The 22,057-nt window shown below is 30.5% G+C and overlaps 1 protein-coding gene across 1 annotated transcript in view; it reads left to right on the top strand.

The window, feature by feature from the left end:
• Positions 1 to 22,057, top strand: part of LOC148283057 (guanylate cyclase 32E) — a gene marked incomplete at its 3' end in the record, with an annotated part of 223,567 nt that overhangs the window by 175,933 nt on the left and 25,577 nt on the right. Inside the window, exons 10-12 of the mRNA XM_088224128.1 lie at positions 3,660 to 3,807; positions 17,273 to 17,363; positions 18,366 to 18,559. Of these exons, the coding sequence (XP_088080254.1) occupies positions 3,660 to 3,807; positions 17,273 to 17,363; positions 18,366 to 18,559 (433 nt within the window). The remainder of the gene's footprint in view (positions 1 to 3,659; positions 3,808 to 17,272; positions 17,364 to 18,365; positions 18,560 to 22,057) is intronic.

Here is a 22,057-nt window from a genome sequence, read left to right as displayed (position 1 = left end):
ACTTATAAGGCTAATGTAAAAAGTTTTAGAGATATCGTGTCACCCTGTCTTACACCCTTTTTGATTTTGATTTTCTCCGAATTTACTATCCTGACTAAAAATTATAATCTCTAGATCCAATGAAAAAACGAAATATCTAGTATAAAAAAATAAAACAGAACCATCCGCGAGAATAACTCATAATGAAGCCGCGTCAATCAGCAACAGCATTAAATGATTGTGAAAACAAGAAACGTTTTACTTCACCAGAAAGGAACAGAAAATACGCTTTGTCCGCTTACCAACTTTAATGAATATTCCCACCGTTATGTTGGCGTTCTGCGGATTGTTCTCAGCTGTCAAATTATACTATCAAACCGCTGATTTTAATTAAACATATCTCAAAACGTAAATCTCGCCAAATAGATGCCTTAGAAGACGAAATTCCATTAAAATGGCTAGAAATTTGACAAGGTTACAAGCACTTCTCGGAAAATTTGCATGTTTAACTGGCTTACTTTATATTATTATATTTATGTATTCTATAGTTATTTATACAAGTTTATACGAGTTTTGTTGCCCTAACAGTGTGGTTTTCCTGTTCATTATTTATGTAGATAAATTCGTATCCTTGTTTTACACCACTACTCATACTTTTGAGGTTACTTTATTATAAGCAATGATATTATTCCCAGGATGTATTCATTATTTGATATAGAATAAACATGACTCCTAAAATAAAACTAATATTGAAAACTAACTTTTTGGGTGAGGAATGTGATTCATTTAGATAAATATAATATTTCAAAATATTGTGCAAGGAAAAATTCAAATTAAAGTTTATTTTTATTATACCAAAATAACATTACAAATAAAACAAAATATTACGGACATTAAATTGGGACAACATATAAGGCCTACAACCCTTGAAAATAGGAAATATCACGTCTTATTTTTTACATTTTTAAAGTAAATAAGGTCTATGAAATACCGTCTAGTAAAAAAAACTTTTAAAATAAAAGCATAAAAAATATTTTTTTATATTTGTAATTTTTAATTCCCGTAAAAACGGTCATTGGCCACGCCCCTAATACGTCATGATTCAGGTTTTTTTGTTCTTACAATTCAAAATTGTTGAGAACATTGTCACAAATCTTGACGTCACAACTACCAACGCCAAACATGTCGCGTTTTTCCAGCAAACGCATTTTCATTCAATTTCTTTTTTACATTTATATATGACATCATTTTTCCACAATATCCATATTGATTTCGAAAGTGTTATCAATTATTCTTAATCCATTCATTAATATATACTATTACCCTTTGTATTAGTTTTAAATAATAGTACATAGTTTTTTTTTTTTTATCGTTTAGTGTAATTTTTTTTTTTTTTTTTTTTTAACTGGTTCAAATTATTTCAAATACCAAATTATAATTTTTTATAGTGGTAATATTTTTTTTTTATAAAGTTCATCTTTTTTAGACTTTCTTAATTTGTTAATTATATTTTTTTTTTAATGCTCTGTACTACTTATAATCATACTTACATGTATGTATATTTCACTGTATTTTTAACTAATATGTAAAAGACACTAAGTGCCGTTTATTTCAATAAAATAAAATAAAAATAAACTTTCATATATTTTTATCGGTATTTGCGGGATGTGATATTTCCCTATAGGCTCGATATTACTAAAGTATAATACTCTCAAATAGCAAAAGTGTTTGCCTCTTAAACATAGTTTCACTGGTGGTGTAAAAGATGTCGATCTCCAAAGTGATCTTATTTAGCTACTTAATTGTTTTTTCAATCTGTTCTGGAAGCCGGGAGGTAAAACAGCATAATTTATTTAGGGGAAAGTGCAAGTACCAAGGTTTTAGGGGGGTTCTAACTTGGATGTTAGTATAGTCAGCTGTACGGTATTTTTTTTTTTTTTTCTCAAGTACTTTCCCTAATCGGTCTAGGAATGTACTATAAGAACAGCATTTAAGCAAATTAAAAATAAATTGAAGGTATAAAACATGATGAAGGAAACTTTTATTAAAAAGATAGGTTGTCCTTAAAATATCTGACTATTGATAGAATGAAGAGTATTATCAGATTATAATTATCCAACTGTAAGCATTATTATCTTACAATTCATTGCTTGAGGGAGAAAACCTTCCTTCCCGTTCTGGGCTGGTATTCCAAACGAAATTATAGCACGGTATAGCGCGTTTTTACGTACTAAATACGCATTATAGCGCGCTGTAAACGCGTTCGGAATACCAGCCCTGGAGGACTCGTTAGCCACCCTATTTTAACGATTACACTTAACCATATTTATGAGTTTTTTGAGATGTGATTTTAATCAAACTTAAGGGCAAAAAAGGTCCTTAAAGTCAACAAGGTATAAAGTATCTCCAAATGTTTGTAGACAGGCAGGATTTAATGGCGTTATGTAAGTTATCCATAATAATGATGCAATATCTTATATTTACATATAAATTATTAATTTTTAAATACTTGGTACACTTCCACTTATTTGTTTGACAAATAAACTTTCAAGTTTTACCTTAATTTATTATTTAAAAATACTTGGTAAACTTCCATTTATTTGTTTGACCAATAAGCTTTCAAGTTTCACCTTAATTTATTAATTTAAAAATACTTAGTAAACTTCCACTTATTTGTTTGACCAATTAGCGCTTTCACCCTCTAATGGGCATCTTCGGACTGATCCATAATAGTAAAAATAATAATATAAATTCTCGGCAAAGTTTACGTGCTTTATTTTTCACTAACTAAGGAAGTTCAGTGCAACGGAAAATTTAATACTATTTTTTTTCTTACGCGCGGTAAAAATTAGAACATTTGATCTAAGTTTTCTCGAAAATGTGTAAAAAATAAACAAAAATCAATCAATGTTTTGAGTATGTCCAAATGCTTGCAAACAGGCTATATTTCCTCCGTAGGAAGTAATTCCGATCTAAATTTGTTGCAACATAGAAGGAAAACATTTTTGAGAACGAAATATGGTTGTCTAGGCATTTGAAAGGCTTTCAAAATTTATTTATTTGTAAAAAACAACAGTACAGTAACACACTATAGTGTATGAGTCCAATTAAAGTTTTTCACGACTATATAATACTTTTTGAAGACGTACTAATGAACAGATGAAAACATAAAAATATTTACGAGTAAATAAGAATATTTAAAGAACATGCGAGATAGTTCAATTAAATAATAATGATTTCGTTCTCAAAGCGTTAGGAGGGATGAAAGGATAAGAAAAGCTTTCGATTAAATAGGAAAAGGGGAGGATTTTTCTGAGGAGATAACCCTTAAAATGCCTTAAAAGAATGGAGACAGGAGAATAACGTGATAGTAATACATATCAAACGGCCACTTTACACACTATGTAACACTAACAATTTCATATCAGTCCATGTTTAAACATCCACATTTCCTCAGCTCTTCCATCTGTTTAATTTTTTGAAGTAAAATAGTTGAAACCTTAAATGAGACTTATCCGGCTGAACCAATTCACCCACTAGGCAACGTCTGAAAAAAAAACATTTTTTACACTTCTTCCTATACCAATAATGCTTTAAGTTTGTCCAAATATTTAATAACATTTAGGTTATAAACAAATAATTATATACGTATATTTATTTCAGTTTTTGTTTATTCCAAGGTACATGGCCTATATGGACGCCAATGGAGATGCTGAAGGAAACTACACTTTGATCGGTCGCTTGCCGGACCCTAAGGTACCAGGTGGGTTCGGTCTTTACCCTGTGGGAACCCTAACGAGAAAACAACACAATGACAGCGCTTTGCCGGTAAATATTACTTAACTAAATTAAAATCATAGAATTAAGAATAGTCCAGAAAGAGCGTAGAATCATATTTGAATACATCGGACTGTGTCCAATAATCCCCCTACCATGCCCTATTTTCACCGCGCGCATTCTTGATGTCGCCGCGTAATGTTGCTTAATGGGAAAAAAAATTATCATAACACAAATGTGAGGTACAAAAAAAGCAATCTTTTAATTTTTATAAAATTTTATTGTGCACGCGTAAACATTGATTGACACAACAGAGTAGATAAGTAAAGGGTCATTTAATAAGAGTAATTGAATTATTGAACTTTGAACTTAAAATAAAAAACAAATTTTATTTTACATAAAACGGATATTTTTATATCATGTTGAACAATATTTTATGTTTTAAAGACGATGATCGTTCAAATGTCCCCCACGGCGTTGTTTAATCCGAGGTCTAATTTTCATTCGTTCTTACATTGGATGAGCAAAGTAGGGTAAAAAAATGAACTACCCTGGCAACACTAACGAAATTTCCATTTTGTTTCTTCGACAATCTGATAGATGGAAAAATAATTCAATTTTTAAGTAATGCATTTGATATTTAAACATTCGTTTGCTAATTACACATGAAATGTGATACCATCCTGTTTTTTTAAGCAGTATTTCTACACTTTAAAGGGATCCAACACGGCATTGTTGAATTCAAATCAGGAGTTGCGTACTGAGCGACGCTTACAAAAAAAATAATAGGTCAAAATGTAAACCTACTCATTTATGAGTAGTTTAGTCGCCTTCTGTTTGATGTGAAATTTTGTATTTAAAATATCGAAATAGGAAAAGAGTAGGTAAGTCAACAATTTAATAAAAAATTCAACATATCATGTTGATTAAATGGGACAAGTTATTGAACCGGATAGTTTATTGAAGTATTTTGGCAAAATCGATTAAATCCCTTAACGAGTTTTTCAAACGAAACACCTGAAATCCGTTATTTGGTTAGGGCGCTTATTTGAAACCCCTACTCAAGTTTAAATAAGACATTCACAGTAATTATTACATTTATGCTAGTGACTCCATACGGGTTAATGAAATTTTACTGTCTCGCGTGCACTGAATGTTAAAAAGTTAGTTTACTGAAATCGCTAGAGAAAATCAGCCATTAGCGACTAAAGAGCAAGCTATTATTGGGGTCCTGTCATAATCTTTACTTTCTAAGTGTGCTAACCGCGTATTACTTTCACAAGATTATGGCAGGGTTAATACTTTGAGAAAGTTTCAGGGAATGCTGTTTAGAGATGGGAATAATCAGTTATCAAGTTAGAAATTGAATTCTTTATATTTCTAAATCTGAATAATTTGTCTGTTTTTGCTACCATTCAATCATTATTAAATATTAAATAGCATATACTCAATTTATCGGTTTTTGTGTATTTGTATTATTATTACACAAAAACCGATAATTTTTTTTTTTATCTTGATGTATTTGTTTATTTGAAAAGTATATTTTGTGCATTGTTTAGTAAATAACAGCATTAATCTATATTGTTCCTGGCCGATTACCTTACTTTTCCATTTTTCCCTTAATCTATCATTGTGATACCTATCTTACATCAAGAAAAATATTTGTATTCCGAACAAAACAAACAAAAATTTTGGCAATTCCATTAGATTGCATATTTTTTTTGGATTCATCGGGCGACTTTGTAAAGTTATCGTAAACAGTTATATAACTCATAGTGCATTTAATCATCTAGTGCCCGAAATTGGAGAACATTCACATCGTACCAAAGGTAGATTCCTTTCTTCAAATATTTCTAACCTTTTACAAAACTTAATTTTTTTCGCTTCCGTCCGCTTTTCTATAACATGCATATAACATAAAATAGTAACGTATCGCATACTCTATAAAACCTAGAGCTCTGGGTTCAGTTCGGATACAACATAATGGAAACTGGAAGCATACACATCATTCGAAAATATGTTTTTTAAATGATATCAACTTCATAACACCATCTGAACAACATGCAGCGTTGTGTGTGCACCATTTTGTGATTAATAATAAATAAATGTATTTAATGTCTCGCAGCAGTTTCCTGCAATGGTCTTTTCCCCTAGACATAATCTAATTTTTCATAATTCTCCCAAAAATGGTTTTTGTTTTGGTGATCTTAATATGTTCGTTCAGATATATATGTTCAAATATTGATTGACAGTGAAGGAGCTATTTGAGAATATGGATCTTTTAGCTATTAAAGCAACTTTCGATGCCAACTAACTGTTAAGCAGTCGCAATACGGTTGGTTAGATCATATACTGCGGATGCCCCGCCCCCTACGCTTTTCTTAAAAATTCTTCCGTCCTGGACGTTCACTGCTGACTTTCGTTTGGCAATCCTTGTCGAAACTACGGGACTTAAACCTGAACCGATGTTAATAGCTGCCAAAAAAAACCCGGGAGGCTGTCTGCTGACACTATATGATCCGACAATGGAACTTTCGTCAAATGATGATGACGCGTTAAATTGTTTTTGATTTTTCATTGCCTGATATAATAGATCAATTTACATAATGCATCACACTTACCATTACCATTCTGTCTAAAATGCATTTTAAACATCCACATTTATGTCTGTCAAGTACTGAATTTACATTTTTTATACTGGTAACTCATATAAGACTGAAAATATCCCGTTCCTACCTAAATACTTCCTAATTCAAGTTGTTGTTCTACCGTCCTGTGAGCAAGTCACATTATGAAAAGTGTCTCTCTGATAAATCTTTATCGTATCCTGCGTCTGCATACTTTGGACAAAGTGAAGGTAATATTATATAAACAATCTAAAATAAACATGTCATCATCATCTACACGATACCGGTATCCGTGCAAATAGCAAAAGTAAAGTGCTTCATGAAAAAAACAATCGAGAGAACTTTAAAGTGAGTAAACAATTTCCATACAGTCCACAGTATTATAATTTCCGCTGTTATCAGTATACAATGCCTGAAAGATATTGAGCTGACCGTACAATGCCTTTATTGGGAGAAATACATTCTCAAATTCCAATAATTGTTGTTTCTCAAGCATCTTTGAGACGCCATCTGTTAATAATTTTGAAGTAAATAGAATTATCAGTGATGTTTTTGCAAGCGAATTGTTCTTTTAACACATAATTTTTATAAACTCTTTTTATCTATTAAAAAACATCCATTTAATTCGAGTATATCACAAAACTCTTTGTAACATACATTTTGCCGTTAATAATAACTAACAATAATGTTATTAATATTTAAAGCATTAACTTTGTGGTTAAACAGTTTACTAAATGTTATTAAATATTTGCATATAACCACTTACCGACTTTTCTATGTCTACCGGTTTCGAGACGTACCCGTCTCTTTGTCAGGACACCAATTAAACCAACATGCAAACCAACATGCAAAACCCACTATACACCTTCACCATAGTTGAACAACAAGAGAAACAAGATAATATTTTCATAATTTAATCAGTGCACGTTTGTCCTAATCAGTGCATGTTCTTATTAAAGTGCGTGTCGTGTTGATTTTATATTTTTGTGCAACAACTATAGTGAAAGTGTATAGTGGGTTTTGCATGTTGGTTTAATTGGTGTCCTGACGAAGACATGTACGTCTCGAAACCGGTAGACATAGAAAAGTCGGTAAGTGGTTATATACAAATATTTAATAACATTTAGTAACAGTAAGGATAAATATCAATAAAATTATAATTAAAAACGAAACTAGCCAAATATTGATTATATGCCCTGTAAATGCCTAAACTTCCAAACATCATTATTAAAAATGTTATCCTTATAATACATGAAAAAACTTATTTAATATTTTCTTGCTATGTTTCTCCTTTCGCCCAGTGGTTTATTATTTTATTTGTTGTTTATGCGTTCGAATGGCCAAGGAATATTTTGATAACAGATCATCCATTATTCGATAACGTTTATAAACTGAGTAGGCGCGTCTCTATTGCACGTACATCTGTATAATGTACATTTTGGAGACGCGAACAATTTTCCCATATTAGGGGTTGGCGAATGTAATATTATGTTGGAAACATCTGGGGTCAAACCACCAAATGTGTTGTCAGCTGGAAGATAAATTATACAATAAACTGAAGGATAATGGCTGGTTATATTCGCTACATTATCCTTTAATTAATATTTCATTTCAAAAGTATCGAACCTTCCGGGCGTAGGCCAAGTATCTTAGCCATTACACCACGGAGGTCACCATTACACCGATATTGAAACAAAATATGATGTTACGTCGCCATAAACTAACAAATCGTTTTTTTAATGGCGATGGGCCCGTATTTTTTTTTTAAATATTTTTTTAAATTAAATTATTTGTTTTTTACAATAAACATCATAAAAAAACAGAGAATTAAAAAAAAAATGCATAATTACATGTTAATAGAAAAATAGTAAACAAAAAATCCCACAAAGGCATGGCCTGTTCGTGAGTATACAAGAAAATGTTTATGAATTTTTGCTCCTATAATAAATAATGGACAGTTATAATATTTTTGTATAGCATAAGAAAGAAAAAATAAAATATTCTGTAAAAGATATGATATTTTTTTTGTTTATAGTAATTAAAAAAGGAAATAAAAAATATTTTTAAAAAACACAAAAATATTCTTTATTATTAAAGGGCAACAAAATAAATCATAGAAAAAAAGAGTTCATATCTTTAGTTTAAATCCAGGATAGTGCATGTTTTTTAAAAGAAGGAAAATTTTGGAAATTAAAATTTTTCGTTAATTTTACATACAAAGTAAAATAAAATTTTCTGCTCGAAAAATAGAATACGTGGACAGTTTTTTTTATTCTAAACTTGTTCAATTGGTTAACGACGAAGATACTTTTATTTTTCATAAAAAAATACACATTTTCCTACATAAATACCGATGCTCATTTATAGCGTCTCGATATGTAGCGATGAAGATAACTTTTATAATTGCGGCCCTGGACGTTGACTGATAAGAGTTCTTCGCAGTTTAGGTCTAAACTTTTGGATGGGGATTTGACGCGAAAAGACGACAAGGAGTTGACTGCTGGCAGAGTTAAATAATGAACACAATATCGTTATTAATCGTTAAATCCCTGTGAATAATAAGTACTGACATATATATAGTATATGTATAAATAAATAAAGTTTTTTTTTTTTTTTTTAAATTAGGATTTTAGGCCGAAGCATTCTAAACAATCTTAAAAATTTTACATCGATCGATAAGGTGGTTGACAGGTTTCCTCATTAAGGTTTAAAAAAATCTTTTTTATTTTTTTATTCATAAATTTCATAAAAAGTATCTCATAGATTTCTTTGGCCATATTTTATGTTATGACCATATTAAGCGCAACGAACTCGATTTGAATACAAGATGAGAAAAATTCGTAATGTTTGGAGAATGTACCCCGAACCGCAGTATTTTCAGCCTGTAAAATACAGTTTTTACACCCCGTTCGACTATCTACATGGGGCGTGCCACGGCTTCCGCTTGGAATTCCATTATCCACTTGAAAGGGTTTGACGAAAATACCAATTCACTGACTGTTTTTTCGAAAAGCAATCAGCTACCGGCCTATAAGGCTGCATTAACTTCCTTTCTATTATGGTTCAGGATAGTTATGTGCATAACCTTTTGCAAAAAAAGAAATTGATTATTTGCGAAATCGATAGAGAAGATTTAGAATACCAGTTTAGGAAGGGAGAGTTAAAAAAGCCGTTCAACTTTTTGAAAAGATACAAATAAATCTTAAACACACTCGTAAAAAAAATTGTGGTGATAAAAACCTTTAAAATAACAAAAATCGCTCAAAAAAGCACAGAAACGTAATACGTAGAAAAATAAGCCTGCCCATATTTGAACATCTATATTCCTTCAATTCTTTCATCTGTTGATGTTTGTGAAGTTAAAGAGCTGAAACCTTTATTTATGCGGGTGAAATTCATCTAATTGAATTATTTCACCTACATACTAGGCAACGCCTGAAAACGTTATTTTTTCAATTTCTATACTTTTTCATCGACCAGGTGGATTTATCAACAATATTTAAGGTCATACGCCCTGTAGATGCCTAGACTTCTATATTACCTTCTCTTAAATGTTCTTCATCTCCGTTGTAATAATGTCAATATAAACAGCTCCCCAGGGAGTTGAATCCAGTCCTTTTCTACAAAAATTTGGACAAACTCAAAATATTGTTAGTAAAAAATATTTCAAAAAGGGTAGTTTTTTTGTTATTCACAATAAACCCATTTTTTTAAATTGACTTGCTGGAAATCAAATCCGTTTTCATTCGGGACTTTGTGTTTGCGTACTTTACTACCGTTATTATTCCTGAACGGAATACGATTGATTAAATCTATTATTCAATTATCGATGCGTTATGCTCACAACCTGTTACTCATAATTCGATTATTTTCACTTCACTAATTCTGGGTCATCTATCACCTTATCCACGATTCTTCTTCTACGCCTGACCAATCGTACTTATTTTCATCGTCCTGTTTCAGACATCAGTTTATTGTACCAACTCGAGATGAAACTTACAAATTCAGAAGCGCACCAATAATAAATCAAGATGGTAAATCGAATATTTCGGCCGTCCCGTCTGCCTTTCATGTTTCCGGCAACGCTGAATACACATTGTTGCTGAAAATATGATACACATCTTCAAATATTAATATAATTAGAGTAGCTTTTTAAAAACAGCAAAACACTTTTTGATTTTCATTACCGTGTCCGGGTAGAGTATAAATATAGTGTAAGTATAACGTCCATAAATCGATGCAACACACCAGATTATTTGACCAAAAATCTAGAGCGACGACCAAAGAAATATTTGAAAGAAAATGCTAAATGCGATTTAACATTTTCTATTTGATATTTGAATGAGTTTTTCTACAGATATTTCTTGACGGAACAGCATTTTAATTAATTTATTTACACTTTTTATCAAAAATACAATTTGACGTTCACTTTGCCCAGCTAACAAGGGTACATGACCCGTTACAAGCTAGGCAATTACATTCTTATATATGATAATAGTTATTAAATTAATAGAGAGCACAGATTAATAAAATATAAACTTACTTGTGTACACATTTTGATACATATACATACACACATACACATATATACACATATATATATTGAAATGATTACTTGCCATACTTGTTATTCCTTCTTTATTTTTTCTTTTTTCTCTGCTGCCATTGGCATGTTTTTATACTTGTTATACTTTTAAACTGCTTTTAATTACTTATATTATATATGTTAATAAAATCAATATATTGCTGCTCTTACTATAATATGTCATTAATTTTGAAGATGTTTTTTAAATTGACCTAAATTTAAATTTACTGTCTTATATTTCACTTACAGATTCTTCTCATCGTTTCTTTGAATCCCTTAAAATAAATATGTGTTTATGTTTTTCCTTTTTTAAAAAAAAATGTTATCACTATTTTATTTTATTTTTACATCTGAGTATGTTTTTCATTCTTTATTTCCATTCTTAATTCTTAATTACTCTTACAAGTTTTCTTCATTTTTAATATTATTTCCATTTGTAAATACTCACCACAAACTACAAACCTTAAAATATATTTTTTTTTCACTTAAATTTAAATTTTTAAACAACTTTCATTTATGTTTTCTTTTTCCTTCTCTTTTTTATACTTTCATAATTAACATTAGATTTAATTGCTTTTTAATATGGAAACTTCACTGGTCCATTAGAATTAAGTCCAATTGTGTAAAATATTAAACTTTGTAACTGTACTGTATGTTTCCTGAATAAAAGAAAATAAAAAAAAAATTAAAAAAATATATATACACACATATTAACATCCATATTCCTCTTTCTTTTCTAACTCATATAGTGTCCATGCGGCTCGACTGTGGAATCATCTCCCATCCAAAATCAAAGGTGTTACTACATTATCTCTGTTTAAATCACGTCTCAAGAAACATCTCTTTTCTCTTCCTTAATATCTCCTCCTTTCCTTTTTCCTCTTTTTTCCTTTTTCCCATTGAGTGATAGTTTTGATTTATGGTAATTTATATACAAATTCTTTTATTTCTATTTTTATAAATCTTTAGCTTTTTAAACTTTATTTTCTATTGAATATATTCTGTAACTTAAATTATAAAAATAAAACTCTTATTTTAATGGTTGGTTGGAAGAAATTGCCAATTGCCATTCACACAAAAAGTTAAACAAATAAATACAAAGTAAAAAACAATTTTAAAAATTAAAACGTATTTAAATTTTATGAAAACTATAACAGGGGACGCTGATTGGTAGTTCCTTCGAAAGCCAGGTAATTATTCCCTACAGTTAGTAGGGAAATATCACATACTACGAATACCGATAAACTTAATTATTACATTTTTAATAAACTTTTGTTTTTAATTTTGTATAAAATTTTCGGCATCGTAGCGCAATGGTCAGCGCGTTTGCCTACCATGCAAGAGGTCTTAAGTTTGATTCTCGACATGGTTGACATGAAATATTTATTTAAAAGGGTGTTTTTACACTAGAATATTTTATAGTCCCTGGACTGGTACCTGAAGCGTAAGACTGGTCGTCTTACCTTCATGTAACAAAAATTATCAATACACCCTGCGGTTGGTGTATCAATGCAGCGCTCTATGCACTATTAGGTCCGAAAAGGGAATGATGATGATGATATAATTCTTAGATTCAGTATAATTCCTTAGAATAGGTCTATGTACTTGTAATTTTTTAAAACTGAACGGTTTGGGTAGGTAGGAAGAAATTGCCTCCAGGCAATATGCCCGCCCTTATATGTATGTATATTGTATATGTATATAAAGTGTTAAATAAATAACTAAACCAGCGAATGACAGATCATAAGCCCTGTAGATGCCTAAACTTTTATATTACCTTCTCTAAAATGTTCTTTATCGCTGTTGTAATATGTTGATAATTCATAGCATCTTCACCGTACATTATTTTTCAGCTTTTTTAGATGTATTCCCTTGATTGATCGCAAACAGAAGGAAGTGTCGAAAATGCTCACTCTCGTCTATTTGACATTCCGTTTTGAAGGCTTGTAATAAAATAAAATATATATTTAACGTAAAAGCAAACACAATATCTTGTAGAAAAGAACATTTTCTTTTGAATGACCCACAACCTTTACCATTTTGTTTTGGTACTGATGTTTCAATTTGGGAACAACTTATGTTATCGCTTATATTTATACTTTTACAATTTTGTATTTTACACTAAGTTTACAATAAGTATAATAAACATCCCTTAAATTAGTCGTTTATAGTTAATAAAATATGAAAATAAAAACGTATTTAATCTAATTTACTTAATTATCATCGTAAACACAATAAGAAAAATAAACTTTAATACATAATCATAAAAAAACGTAATAAATTAATATAAATTTGCAGACAAAATTTCATAATCAAGAAACAATTTTTTACATATTTGGCTTAATCCACTTATCGATCCGTGCGCAACCCACCTCCACTGTTCATTTCTTAATACCAATTTTATATTGAGAGTACTTACTAGTTGTCTTTATGGACAATGGAAGTAGATTGTATACTTTAACAAAGTAGTAGTCAGTTGTTTTTCCAGCATCAGGGTGGAGTATCTAGTAACTCTTGTGTTTATTTAATGAGTTATGGAAAGTAGAGAGTAATGTCTGTGTGCGTACAGTAACAGAGCTTTAAAATAAAGTTGTTTTGCATACTAACATAATTAAAATAATTGGATGAAAAGTTAAAGCTTGAGATATAAATAATAGCCAATATTTGTATCTAAAACCGTACGTTTCTAAACGTTTTCCCATATCACGGTCGATTTGTCCGTTAAATAATGAAGGGGTTGTTTTGTTAATGTGGTTCAAGAGTGCCCACTTTTTGTTGCTCAAGCGTACAATACATATTAAATGAAGAAAGAAGCGATTTCAGTGAAAAATAGACATTCGGAATATGGCGAAATAAATGACAAATGGCTCGTGTGTTTGGACATTATTGTGAAATATAGAAATGGAGTTTCGTGCGTTGAATTTCGTACCACAGACAAGAAAAACGAATGAATACCACCTCTGGAAGGGATTCATGGTTGATGTTTTATTTCAGGAATATTTGGAGGAAAGAAGTACAATACTCAAGAATGTATTATTTTCTAATTTTTTCTATTCCGTATTCATAAATGGGTTTGCTTCATCTTTTAAATACATAACACAGCGTGTTTTAGATATTTTTTGTTTGGAAATAGGTATGAATCAGAAATTTACAAGAGAGGATGCATGACACCTTCATTTGTTGATAACAATGGCGGAAAAACTCATTTTCACCCGGATGTGGGGCGAAAAATAGCGGAAAGCAAAGTCCTAGGGCTTCCATAATATTAATTAGCGGAGTGGACTGTATTTAATTTTAATTAAAGAAGGGAGGTCCTTCGGTATGCGGTATGTAGTGTAAATCAGTCACAATCCCAACAAATGAGATGGATAAGGAATGGAGACCACTAACCTTATCGTCGTCCTTGATTGCTGTGGTCCAACAGGTCGCTTGCGAGCGGCACCAACACGAAGGCAGGTACCGTGGTGGAACTCAACACTGGTGGTTGGCAGAAACAAAGTCTATGATGCGGCTCACGTTCAACGAAATAAACTCGCGATTCATGACACGAGGTATTAATGTGGTGGGTGATCAAAGGAAACTGAGGTGGGGAGTCAACAGTAGTTGCGGCTACAAAGTATGTAGAAGTTGTGATAATACTTGACCAATGCATACTCACATAATTCGCAACCAAACAATTAAAATGTTCTTGCGTGCTTCACCCCAAAAATATTTATTATTCTTGTTAGTTGCTTGTTAACAACCTTTTGAAAAATACCCCAATGGTACTTAAGAATTATGTAATGCGATATTTTCTCCATCAATTTATTTATTTATTTTTTTGTAAATAATGTCAATTGAACATTGGTGAGCTTATTGTCAAATGGCAATTTTTTCCAACCAATCTCTAAAATAAAAGTTTTGTTTTTATTCAAGCAACAAGACTTATTCAATAGAAAATTAAAATTTAAAAAAAGCTAAAGAAATCCAAAAATAGAAATAACTGCATTTGTTTACAAAATTACCTTAAGTCAATACTATTACTTAATGGGGAAAAAATAATTAAGAAGAAAGGGGAAAGGAGGTGAGATTAAGAAAAAAAAGGGGGGTGTTCTTCTTCTGACGTGATTTAAACAGAGATACTGTAGTAACATATTTGATAGTGAATGGGAGATGATTCCACAGCCAAGCCGCATGGACACTTTATGAGTTAAAGAAGAAAGAGGAATTGAGGATGGGTATTAAGATGGTACTTTTTGCTTTTTAACGAGGAGGTTGAATGAACTGATAAGCGTTGAAATTTACTACGGAGGTACCATATATCCAACCGAAAGTTTAGTTTAAATACTAATTAGTATTTGAAACTCTATAATTTTATTTACTTTGTAAATAAATCGCTATTTATGATTTCAGACTACTCAGAATTTCATTTATTTAATAAATTTTTCACGTCCATAAGAGTCATATGAAACACGAGTATAGTGATGCCCCATTTCTGTTGCAATCAATTTATTTTCATGTTCCAAACCGTGTCACTAGAAGTCAAAATTTGCTATATATCAAATCTTCTATGAGCAACTTTTTGTATGCCCCAACGTCCAGAATGTGTAGATTAGTCGATTCGTCACATAACTTGAAATGCATTCGGATAGATCTTCTGGCTTTTAATTGATCTTTTCGCCATAAACACAGCGAGGGATGAAAATAAATTGACTTGGCCAATCTCGAAAGCTTGTATGTTGATCATGTTCTTGAATATGTTGTATCGCATTATTTTATTGCCTTTGTTTGTCTTTGCAACATAATTTTATTTTCTTTTTGTTCAGTTTCTTGTGCATTTGTTTCTTCATTTAACCGTTGCAGTTGGCTCAGGCCAAATATGTAATAAATCGATATAAACAACATATTTTTATATTACACTACGAAGCCGACATAAATGTTCGATGCAGTATAAAGAAATGAAAGAAAGAACTGTGTTCAGATGTACAGTCAGTGTAGAAAAATATAAAGAAATAAAGTTTGTATGCTGTGAAAGAGGGAAAAAATTGTATGAATTATAAAAAATTAAAAAGTTAAATAAACAACAAAACTCAAAGATATGTAACTGAATAAAATTCTGCGTAAAAGTTTGAAACAGCTCATGTTAACACTAACATAAATCTTTTAAATTTTGACATTGTTGGTGGCTATCAAGTCCTACTTCTAATGTCAAGGGCAAAAATTGACTATTCCTTGTAGGAGACGCCTTGTCTATGGAATGGTGAATACTTCGAGCGTGAAATTTAAAACTTACGCAAAAAATGTTGATCCCTTCCGAAAAGCATTCGCCTGCGACCAAATTTGATATATCTTCCAGTGAAAGTTACTTAATCAGAAAAAAATATCGAGTGACAGTGATTTACAGCTTTGATTCACTAAAGTTATAAAGTGACATATTTAAATTATTCACATGACAAAATATAACATCGTTCTTTGAACCAAGTGGATACACATGAAAAAACTTCCAACACTTTACGCGCATATAAAAAACATGATAAAGGTTTATTTATTTTTAAAAAAGATATAGAAGCGTTCTTATAATTTGCTCAAATATTTCAATTTTCGTGGCCATTTTTAATGAATTGTAAATAACTTAATATCAGAAAGTGGAAATCAAGTTGAGGTAGAGTGGGGTTCGAACCTCGGACCTCGGATCCGTGAGTCCGCAACACTCGCCACGGGACCACAACCCGATTCAATATTTACTTTAATATAGTAATGAACAATTATAATTGACGTAGGGATGTAAATGCAAACCTCTTTGAGAAGGGAATATAAAAATGAGATAATTAATCACCCGTACATCGCCATTTTAGTAATGTTTTAAATAATACCTTATGGGCGTTTTACAAAAACAATTCTATGCAGTATTTAGGTTAAAATTTATAGAAATTTTTCACTGCAATCACTTGAACCAGCCAATTTCAGGTCGTAAGCTCTCTAAATACACAAGTTTTCATACTTTCTTTTAAGAAAAAAAATGTTTTTTTATTGTATTACCTTCATATCAATATTGATGAGCTTCCTAGGATGTTGAATCCAGTCAACCTACAAACATTTGTACAATTATTTTTTTTAAATTCAAATTTACTTTGTTGTAAACAGCAAAAATGTATTTATTTTTTGTACCAACTGCACTTTTAAGAGATCATTGAATAAAAAAAACAACAACGATTACAAGCAAAAACTCGCAATTTTTACGGGAATTCCAGCATCGCTTAGTCAGCATTACTTTCCTAATTTTGAGATATCACGTAACCGTCTTAAATGTAATCATATTTTTCAGGAATTAAGGCTGACGCGCGTTATCCAGTGGGTGGGAAAAGGTCCCCCCATAGCAGAACCTCCATGTGGATTTCGGGGGGAGAAATGCATTAGTAAGAAAATAAAAATTTATGTTTTTTTTTAAATTTTATTTTGAATCTTGAAATAGTGCAAAAATAAAAATATTCCCATATGAGCTCTAATAATAATGATGTACATATATTTCATTTATTAGTTATATAACACATATTTCTAAATTTTCTGTTTGAACTTTGATATTCTTTTTTTTTTCAAAAATGTTTTCCCATTTCATAATATTTTTTTACTGCCTAGATATCAAATTCAAAGATAATTCGCGTTGATCAAAAAGTTTCAGGAATAATATGACGCTCCTGTTTAACGCTTCGAATTATTTTTTTAATTGGGTTTGTTGGTTTTTTAGATTTCTTTGATTAGATTTTTTTACTATGATGTAATAACTTATATTTACATATAATTTACTAATAAAATATACTTGGTACACTTCCACTTATTTTTCGAGCAATTGGCGCTTTCACCCTCTAATGAGCATCTTCAGACTGGTAAACATTATACAGTGTAAAGATAATTTATATAAAACTAAATATTATCTTTGGCGTAGATAGATTTAAAAATAAGTTGAAAGAGATACAATACCTAATATTTTCATGAAACAGAGTGGGACAAATTATCGAAACATGTGTTGTCCGTGTACTGTAAGAGAGGATTCCATTCTATGAAAATATTTATTGTTGGGTTGTATGGGACAAACTAAGATAACTATTAATAAGGGTGTGTTTTTTAATTCTATCTGCTGATTTATTAAAATTCTATCGCTTTTATTTTATATCCTTCTTATTTACAAAATTTCTAATCTAACTTTGAACCTTTATGTTCTAAATGATATTTTTTTATGTCGCTTAATTCGTCAAAATAATGTTTTTATTCATTTAAACGTGATCCATTGTTCGATATATATTTATTTAATTTATGTGAAGCTAAAGGTACCAAGTATTTTTAATTACTAACTTTTATGTAAATACATAATATATAAATATAAATCAAATAAGATTCTTTTACTTAAATTTAAATTTCAGGCCACACGGGAGAAATTGGCGCCGGAGTAGCCGGAGGTGTTCTGCTGCTGTTGGCTGTAGCCTCTCTCATGCTGTACAGGAACTGGAGATACGAGCAAGAGCTGGATAGTCTTCTGTGGAAGTTGGACTTTCGGGAGATCAAAATTACAGACGAAAAAGAATCTTCCACAACAGTCGGCTCCAAAGTTCAGAGAGTAAGTTTTTATCATTGACGTAATAATGTTTTCATTAAAACTGAAAACAATAATTTATATATATTTTTATATTTGAAATGAAGATACTTGAAAATTTAATTTTCCCTTATCAATCCAGATCTAAATTTCTATAAAAGAGTGCCAGATGATTAAATAAATCAGATTGTCTAAGTTATCTTTCTCACTACAATCGTATATAAATCTAAATAGGAGTGATAAAAACTTTTATGTTCTGTAAACTAACAATATTTTTTTATTATTAAAATAAAATATCGTTTACTCTTGCCTGTGTCCTGGCGGATGAAGATTAAAGTTCCGTGTTTGAAATAGAACCAGAATCCTGGACGAGTGTTTTCGACTCAACGGCTACTCGCAGGTAAAAATCCTGAAACAGGAAATCAAGCGGAAGTAAGCCCGTCACGTTGTGAGGTGGTTTGCGCTATTGCCTACCATGCTTAACTCTTAAAAGACTGTGTTAAATAATCCCTTTGCGCGCAGTGATGTAACATCATGTTACCACAAGTAAAAGATGAAATGTTCTAAAGTTCAGACATTTGAAAAAAAAAACATGGAGACATACTGTTTAATAATTTATTTTCGCATAGAACGGTAAACATGATTTAGTTTTGTTGTAATTCAACAAAAACCTCTAAGCAAAGCTCTATTTTGACAATTTTATCAAATATAAAACCATGATTTTATCAAGTTTAATGATGGTCAATGGTGTGGGGACCAGACAGTTGTTGTATATGGCCACAGTGCCCTATGGACCTAAATAAGGGCGCGTAACACGTCATTCGCCCTTCTCTGTCTTCACCAGTACTCAAATTCACTCTAAAATATTATTTGTGTAATCTTTGTGTGTAATAAACCAATAATTTAAGTTACTTACAATTTTTGGTTTATTACACACGAAAATACAAAGATTCCATAAATAATATTTTAGAGTGAATTTGAGTACTGGTGAAGAGAAGGGCGAGTGACGTGTTACGCGCCCTTATATAGGTCCATTGGGCACTGTGGCTATAGACAACAACTCTCTGGTCCCCACAATGGTATCTTGTTGCTATATACACCATTTTAACTCAAATACAGCTGTGTTTTTTCCTTTCTATGGTATATGCTCTTCTACATAGGCAAAATTCAAATTAAATGTTATTTTACTTATTTGTTTTATTTAAATAAGTGGTAAAAATTGAAACAATCTTATTTTAATTTTAAAAATAGCCCCAAACTTAGTGTTTCAAATTTATATAAATTAATTCTAATTTTGGTAATATTTTGGGAATATTAAAATACCCTGATCGAAATGATATTTTTAATGAGCGATTTGTGTTATACATAACGTTTTTAATCGCTTTATGGGTTCTAAACCCTTTAATAAATAGCTTGTCAACAATATTATGTGTGCGGAAATAAAGTTAAGCAACTCTTACGTCACAAGGCGCTAACTGAAAAGTCGTTAAGCTGACCGAACACAAACCAACCTTGGGAGGGAAAAGTTTATGCCTCGGGCGCTATGAAGGAAAACCTTACTAATTTAACTAACCGCACGTAGACTTTTCTCAGAACTAATAATGGACAAATATGTTAAAAAAATAATATGTAATTATTTTTCATTGTTTTATGAATGAATTAATTAGATAAGCATTTATTTCTATTGATTTAAAGGTAATTTCCGTTTCATCATGTCAACATATTTTTGCAAATCATGTCAGCCTTTAATGTTTGCAATAGTTTAAAAAAATTTAAGGTCGATGGCGAATAAAAAAAACAAGAAAAATTGTTACTTTCCACAGAACAAAAATAATGCAGATGCGAGGCAATTGAAGTGTCAATGCAGTGCCTATGATTTTGATGTGAAATGTGAAGTTTTTTTTAAAATTGAGAATAATATTAACATGTTCGTCATTTTCTTTTCTGCGCCCAGTGACGCATTGGACACCGCATTTAAACTTTAATGCGGCTTATTTTATCATTTATTACATGAATGTGAAGTGATCAGTCTTATGTTTTAAGTGACAGTGCTGAAATAGTGAAATATTGCAACCTTTAAAATAAAAAAATTACGTTGCCCTGGCAGGAATCAAACCTGGGACCTCGAGTATATTACTATGTTAAAATGATACATCTAAAATACTTTCACATTTTTAGTTCAGAGTTAAGAATGGTTTTGGCTTGTTTGATATTTTTGCACAAAATAATGTCTAATTTTATAGATGATATGCCATTTTATGATATGCCCGTGATATTTTCGCTTAGATTAACTTCAACGTACCTGACCGTAATTTGCGTACTAATGATATTTTTTGAACCAACGTCGGATACTCTTCATATTTGCCGAGGATCCTCAGAACATTTAACAAAATATTTTCAAACAGCATAACGGATATGCTCACACAACAAAGGCAAGCATTCAAGAAGCAAGCGGTGTTATCACTTCCGGCTTAAAGATAACACTCCATATCTGCCTAGATCACCATATCTAATTTGATTTCAAGTATGTTTTTAGATTGTTTGGGTGGAGCTCAGACAATCCATGAGGATTGTAAGCCTGTTGACTGATTTTAAAGACATATTTTACAAACAACATTTAAAAGAGCCGTTATTCCATGGTAGTGTCAAAACTTTTTTTTTTTTTTTAGTATTTCACAGTTTTAAAATGTACAGATTTTATTTGTTTCAGGTCCCGACTAGCTAGGAAATTCCTGTGTTTAGGAAGGACCTTATTTTTTTCATGTGTTTTTTTTTATTTTTTATTTCATTAAATGATGCTTAATAAATTCAAAGAATAATAATAACATTAGAAAAAATCAATATAAATATAAATTAGAAAACATGCAAGTAATAATAATTAAAATTGAATCATAAAAATAGATTAAAAAATATGCCATTAATAGTAAATAAATGAGACACAATTATTATAAATTATAAAACATACCGATAATAATAAAAATTGAAGAACAAGAATAAATTACAGAATATACAATTTATAATTTTAAAAAAAATAAGATACGGTTAAAATACTAGTATTAAAAAGAAAAAAAAACATATGTAAATGAATAAACATAAAAAGTAAAAATGAAATATACATACTTTGGGTCAAGAGTTTTTCCATTTCCTAACTAAATTTCATAATGACAATAAAATTGCCCCAAAATTTAAGGAATTAAATCATAGGAACGCAATTACTCGAACAAGATAATATCGGGTTTATTTTATGATTTTTACATTAAAAAAAAAAAGATTTTAAAAACCTCATTATATAGTTTAAAAACCACAAGATGTAAAAAAAATAAAACAGTACAATAAATTTGAAAATAATTTTTTTGACAAAAAAATTGGATATCTTATAGAAACAATGGCTAGATTTTTTTTCCCTTTATTATGGCCTTTACCATTCTTGATAATACCAGCCAGAAACAAACAGTGTTTACATATGTTAAATGGGAGCAAACAATATTACAGGCAAGACAGAAAAAACCGATAAACCTTATA

The sequence above is a fragment of the Micrasema longulum genome, unplaced genomic scaffold (genome assembly GCF_059751315.1).
Source record: "Micrasema longulum isolate JH-2025_06_02 unplaced genomic scaffold, ASM5975131v1 h1tg000264l, whole genome shotgun sequence".
Lineage (NCBI taxonomy): Eukaryota > Metazoa > Arthropoda > Insecta > Trichoptera > Brachycentridae > Micrasema > Micrasema longulum.
The sequence above is the reverse complement of the archived record's forward strand: the minus strand, read 5'-3'. Positions and strand labels throughout refer to the sequence as shown.